The sequence below is a fragment of the Monopterus albus genome, unplaced genomic scaffold, assembly GCF_001952655.1.
Source record: "Monopterus albus unplaced genomic scaffold, M_albus_1.0 scaffold41.1, whole genome shotgun sequence".
NCBI classification, from domain to species: Eukaryota; Metazoa; Chordata; class Actinopteri; order Synbranchiformes; family Synbranchidae; genus Monopterus; species Monopterus albus.
In genome coordinates, this window is record NW_018127921.1 from 2,504,948 (window position 1) to 2,511,210 (window position 6,263).

The 6,263-nt window shown below is 39.1% G+C and overlaps 1 protein-coding gene across 4 annotated transcripts in view; it reads left to right on the forward strand.

Moving 5' to 3' along the window:
- chchd3a (coiled-coil-helix-coiled-coil-helix domain containing 3a) overlaps nucleotides 1-6,263 on the forward strand; it is a 92,307-nt gene that overhangs the window by 25,477 nt on the left and 60,567 nt on the right. For all 4 annotated transcript variants that reach the window (XM_020599644.1, XM_020599645.1, XM_020599647.1 and 1 more), the window contains exon 5: nucleotides 5,035-5,188. In XM_020599644.1, the coding sequence (XP_020455300.1) occupies nucleotides 5,035-5,188 (154 nt within the window). The remainder of the gene's footprint in view (nucleotides 1-5,034; nucleotides 5,189-6,263) is intronic.

Below are 6,263 nucleotides of genomic sequence, written 5' to 3' on the forward strand. Positions count from 1 at the left end.
GGTGTCTCATACAAAAATGATTTCTGTGTTGCTGCTGCAGTATGGGGGCTCTTCTATATGAATCTCATATTCTCATTGTATTGTCCTTTGTTTCCCATGCCATTAATTGTAACTCGGTCTCAGCAGTCCGTAACACCCACAGTCAGGTGTGGCGTATGTGTGCATTTGTGAGTGTGTGAGGGAGAGTGCATAGCTTTATAAAATATTCATAGCCAGCATTCAGCTACATTATTCCTAACATCAATATTGCATTGAGCCTTTGAATGCCTGTGTTTCAAGGCACTTTGGTCAAGCATGCACTGTTCTGCAGGTTTTGTCAGAATGCAACCTGCCAGGCTGACTGTATTGAGACACATCTTGGGTAGATGACAAGTAGACAACAGGAAACATTAAAGGGTGAAAACCTGAGAAGAAACAGAACTGGTGTAGAATTCTAAAGGGAGAAGCTAGGAGACATGAAAGAAAAAAAAATTCTCTTGTTTGGTATTTGTGGAAGGGTGTGATGTAACTATTTGAATTATCTGTTGCAGTATTGACCTTAGCACTTACTATTTTAACATTTACTAGCAGGGTTTTCCCTAGGTTTTCAGTGGGCTTAGGTGTGTTCTAGGTCAGGTGGTGGTGGTGGTTGGGAAGTTTGAAATTATTCAAAGGAAATTTTATTTTAGTTTATTTATTTTAGTCCCCCCTTCTCTCTCTCTTATCCTCTCAAAATTTGTGAAACTTAGTTTTATTCTTTTTTTTTCTTTTGTCAGTGCATAGAACTCTCCCTGTTGTTTTTAGCTTATATTCATTCTCATAAGTTGCCTAAAGGTTTTTTTATGTTCATTTGGCTTAAGGTGCTCTGCAAAACACTTAGGTGCTGCACCTAAGCCCTTCCGTGGTGGGGAAATCCCTGACTAGTGTTATTGGAAAAAGTATATATGCACACAAAAATGTAGCTTTTCTGGACTATGGGCGTATAACCCTGAGTTGTAGTGGTACTTTACCAGTATTTAGATTTTTCATATGAACTGCCACAGATCTATTCTGTCATTTGAAGAAACAAAATCCTAAAAGTACCTTAAGTATTCCCATGTACTTATGGTCAAAGTCAACTCCTGAAAGTAGTGTTACTTCTCTGGAATGGCCGACACAGTCCTAACCACTTGCACTCCACTCTTGAAATTAATGATACCTCACTAGTTCTGTCTTTTCATCTTTCTGTTTTCAAAGCTTGATCCACTGTGCCATCAAAACACAGTTTACTGGGCCAGGATTATTCTCTCATTTTATCCAGTATGGGGCCAAACATCATGCACTCATCTTCAGGGGACATGGTATTTTTTCTTTTCCATACATAGGTGCTGTCTTTTCCTCTCTCTGTGACTCAACCATGTTCTATCTTAAAGTCACTCTTCCCTAGCCGGTGCCAATCTTCTTCGGTCGAATGAAAAATGTGTCCAATATCCCAAGGACAGGGCAATAATGACTGGAAAGCAATAGAGGTGAAGACAGATAGCATCCTGCTAGTGATAGCAGTCTTTGCTTGGGTTAGCACTAGTGAGGAATTCAGAATGCAGACTTTTTTGCTACACTGTCAGTTTTCTTGACCTCATTTCTCTCACTTGTCCAGGTTGTAGCTTTTGGTCATCACAACACATGTGTTTGACCAGTCTATGTCTCTTGATTGCCACATAAGATAGGTGGTTAAGAATTGTTTTTATCACCTGAGGAACATCACTAAATTAAGGAAAATGTTATCAAAGGTTTATTTGGAAATGATTGTTCATGCCTTTATCTCTTCACGTGTTGATTATTGTAATTCCCTTCTTATTTGTTATAATAGGTCAGCCTTAAATCGTCTTCAGATTGTGCAGAATGATGCAGCGAAGCTTTTTACAGGAACCTCTAGAACAGCTCATATTACGCCTTTCTTACTGTATATTCACTTCACCAGTTAAGTTTAGGATTGATTTTAAAATTTCAGTGCTAACATTTAGAGCACTTCATGGTCAGGCTCCTCAGTATATTGCTGATCTATTGACCCCATACTTTCCAAAGCGTGTTCTCCGTTCCTCAAGCCAGGCCATCTTGATGGTCCCCAAAACCCGTTTGAAGACTAGGGGGGACCTGTCGTTTCAGGTTGTGGCTCCTAGACTGTGGAATGCGTTGCCCCTGTCTTTACGCATGGCCGAATCTGTCGATGGTTTTAAGAAGCAGTTGAAGACACACTTTTTTAGACAGGCCTTTAGTTGATTTTTAGTTTTAAATATGTTTATGCCTGTTCTTTTATTTTTATGTTATTTTTTGGTTTCTGTTATATTGTTATTTTGTTTGTTCTGCTTTTGTATCTGTTGACCTTGTGAAGAAGCACTTTGTGATATTATCTATGAAAGGTGCTATATAAATAAAGATTACTTACTACTACTTGCTTGCCTGGCATGTTTTCATTTACTTTTTTGTAATGAGTAATTCTAAGCATTTTCAGTTTTTATCTAAAAAAAAAAAAGACTATTTTGGAAAGTCATCTTATTTTGGCATTGTCCTTTTTCTTAATTTAGCAAAATGCTCAGTGGGTATAACTTTCTATTAGTATGATTTGAATTTGGTTCAGTGTCACATTGATTTTTGCTATGGAACAACTCAGGCAAACAAAGGTTTTTGTTCATGTTGATGAGAATGTTGTCTTTAAAACCTCAGTATACTTTCAACCCTTATACTTTAAATGATGATAATTTATAATTTGATCACGCAAATGTTTTTGTAAAAAAAAAAAAAAGAAAAGCTAAATCAGATGTTTAATTGCACTCTGACATAATAGTTTTATCCAGTCATTTATGTCTTGCATATTTTGTCGTCTTCTAGTTTCCAGTGGTAGTTTATCACAATTTTGATATGTTCATGTCATTTGTTGCTTTTGATGGCCCTTTTCTAAAAAGTTTGTTTACTGTTCCTTTTCTGTCATAGCAGTAGCAATAGCACAGGCCAAAGCTACTTGAGTAAAGGTAACTTAGGTACATTAGCGGTGAAGGCAGGGGGGCGTTGATCGTGGGGAAATGGTGGATGTAAAAGGCCATTAGAGGCTTTCTGTGTGTGCATGAGTCGGAACCCGATGATGGATGGAGCATGCTGACGTGTGCAGCCCAGTCGACTGTGAGACTGGACATGGCTCGTCTCTCCTCGTCTCCCGCCATCTCTTTCTCCCACTCTCTGCCTGACTCCCTCTTTGCTTCAATTCCTCGGGGCAAACATGTCATATCGCCACTGCTCAAGCTCGCTCCTTTCTCTCTTCTCTTTTCCTGTCGTTTTCTCCATCTTCCCATCTCATCTAGCTCTCCCCTGCTCTCTGACATATAGTGGTGTTGCAGGGCAAATGACAGCATTAAGACATCAGACATGTTTTCATTAGTCCCACCTGTCAGCTGCTCAAAGCCAAAGGTGTGGTATTTGTAATCAGACCAGTCTTTTCCATCACATTTCACCACTGTCTAAATGTTGGTTATATTTACAGGTGAGTGAAGACATTAATGAAATAGGATAACAGTTCAAAGCCGTCCACAATGAGAGATCAGTGGGTGAAACTGGACCAAAAGGAAACAAAGCCACATACTGTATCTGTGCCTGTTCCCACACACTTGACAACCAGGATGATGCACAGAAATTAACAGGATAAGCAATGCACAAACCTGATGAGGCTGTAAATGAGTAATGCATTTAACTTTACAGTGCATGAGTATAAAATTTGTCAGACCTTTTAAATCACAACTTGACAAATAATGGAAACCAAGGGAAAATGTGTTACTCTAATAAACCTCTACCAAGAGATGGATCATAGATGTGGAAGAGTTTGAAGTGGAGCTGTCTTCTTGTGTGAAACCCATTCTTATCACAAAAGGCTATCTTTCAGGGCTTTCTTTCAGGGATTTTTCTTAGGCAGACATTTATTATGATCCTTGTCATCTTCATTCAATCTGTCATAACTCACCAAGGCACTCGCGCTCTTGTCTTTCTGTGTTTATTTTACCTTGCCACTAATGTTTGATTCCTAGCAGAGGAAGACTTTCAGGGTTTCAGGGACATTCCTACTCTCCTCCAATCAAGCACAGTGTCACCTAGTGGGGAGTGCGTTGCTAGGTAACTATGTGAAAAGGGTTCAAATGGTGGTCTTGTGTCTGCAGACAGCATACTGCCTCTGTCTATATCACGGCTTCATTTGAGTGAATCATTCCTGTTTTGGGGAAATGGTGGTGTTTATTACATATTGATAATCAAATCACTCTTCAGTGAAAGTTATTTGGAAATAATATAAATTGATTTGAACTTTAAGACAGATGTTAACTGGCTGTGGTACATTAAGCATTTTTGACACTGGGGCAGTCAACTTAGACCTGTTTTCCCTGTGTTGATTATGACTTTTGAGTGTTGCCCCCTCGTTGCAAGTTGTGGAATGGATGAATGTGACATAAGATTGAAAATCTATATACAAGTATATTGGCCTATATCTATGCTTCATTAGCACTATATTTGCACTGGAGACCTTCAGTTCTTTTGCAAGACAGTGTAGCATGCAGCACAACAGGCATATGAGTATGAGTGGTGCTATAAATGCTAATACTTGACCAAAATTGTTTGTTGCTCTGAAAATAACAGATACTATACCATTGATACCATTCACTATCTGTGCTTAACCAAATGAACATTTTATATACTTTAATTTAAAAAAAGAGCATTAGAAATGTGTTGTTTCATTTTTTTTGTTTCAAAGTAGCTTGGTTTTTGTTTAAGAATTACACAAAAGGCAGCCTTTGTTTGACCATATGTACATGTTGTTCTAAGGCAACACAAAATGACCTTAATGTGGAGTGCTATGGGCAGTGCAACATATTATGCAAACCATAAATTTGCACATTGAAAATTTCTGCATTGTGGTGATAGCTGTAGGGGAAATAAGGAACGATACTGTAGTAGTATTATAGCAATACTGTAGCCCTGTACCATGATGTACATTTTATTACTTAACATTTTGAAATGGATTTTGCCGATGCTCTGCAGGCTGGAGACAGAGAAGGCCCGGGCATCAGGCCAGGCTCATGCTAAGGCCCAGTCCCAGGTCCAGGATGAAGTATCCAGTATCCTGTCAGTGGAGCGGGCCATCATAAGAGAGAAGATTGCCAGCAAGGATGAGAGGCGCCATGCTCAACTCTATGTAAGATTGTCCACAGATGGCATTGATGTATAGTAGCTCATGCGAACTTTACCATCTCATTTTATGTTGCCAGACAGTTTTCTACCCTTTTAAAATTCACTTGGTTCAAATCTGGATCACAGTATCAAACAGACATTGAGCATTTGAACTTTTAACTGTATGAACTTTCAAGCCTAGACTCAGTGATGAGTCCCATTTTTACATGAAGACAGGTCTCATTTTATGTTCACATATTCTTACTCTACATCACTGTGAACAGTAATTCTTAGAGCTGTCTTGACTGTTTCTACCCTCACCCCCAGAAACACACATCCACACACACAAAAATCACATTTTTCATAGTTATATTCAAGACCCTTTCTACATCCTAGCTTTATCTACATAAGACAAATGCAGAGAACCATTTCCGCTCATTTTAAACAACACGCAGTAAGTAAACTTATCTTCACTGTAGTTGTTTTCCTCTTCCATATTGCTACCTCTTCATCCAGCTGTGTTATGAAAGCTGCCTTCATTTTGGGCAGCCTGTGTCTTTATTTCATGTAAATTGTCCTTGTAAGCATTGTCAGATGAGCCTTCCTTTCCACACACACAAGCAACGTATTATTTCCAAAAAGAAAACACATTTTCCCTGGAGTGCAGCTGCTGTTTACAAACCTATGCTGTTGATTATATAGCTCATTTCACACGCTCATCATCGTAATAGAAAAATGAATCATTTTGTTGTAAGAGAGAAGGAGAAGAGCGCTGACGTGATTCCACGCCACAGGACAAGTGTATGAGGGATCCCTCATTTGGAACGGCTATCAAATCAAAAGAAAACGGCAGTGAGGGAGGGAGGCGCATGATGTGATATGGTTTTTCCTTCAGCATCTGTAGAAAAAGCTGTTTCAGTGGAAGGTTTTTCTGTAATTTAGATTCTGTTGTCCTTCGTTGGGAGGAAGTCAGGAAAAGTGAGGGGAGGTAAGGAGACAGGATGGACACTGTCTTACAGAACAGTCACACCAGAGAGTCCTTTTCATGACCCGAATGCTGCTTAACCACAAAAGTCCTGTGCTTAAGAAAACTTTTCCCA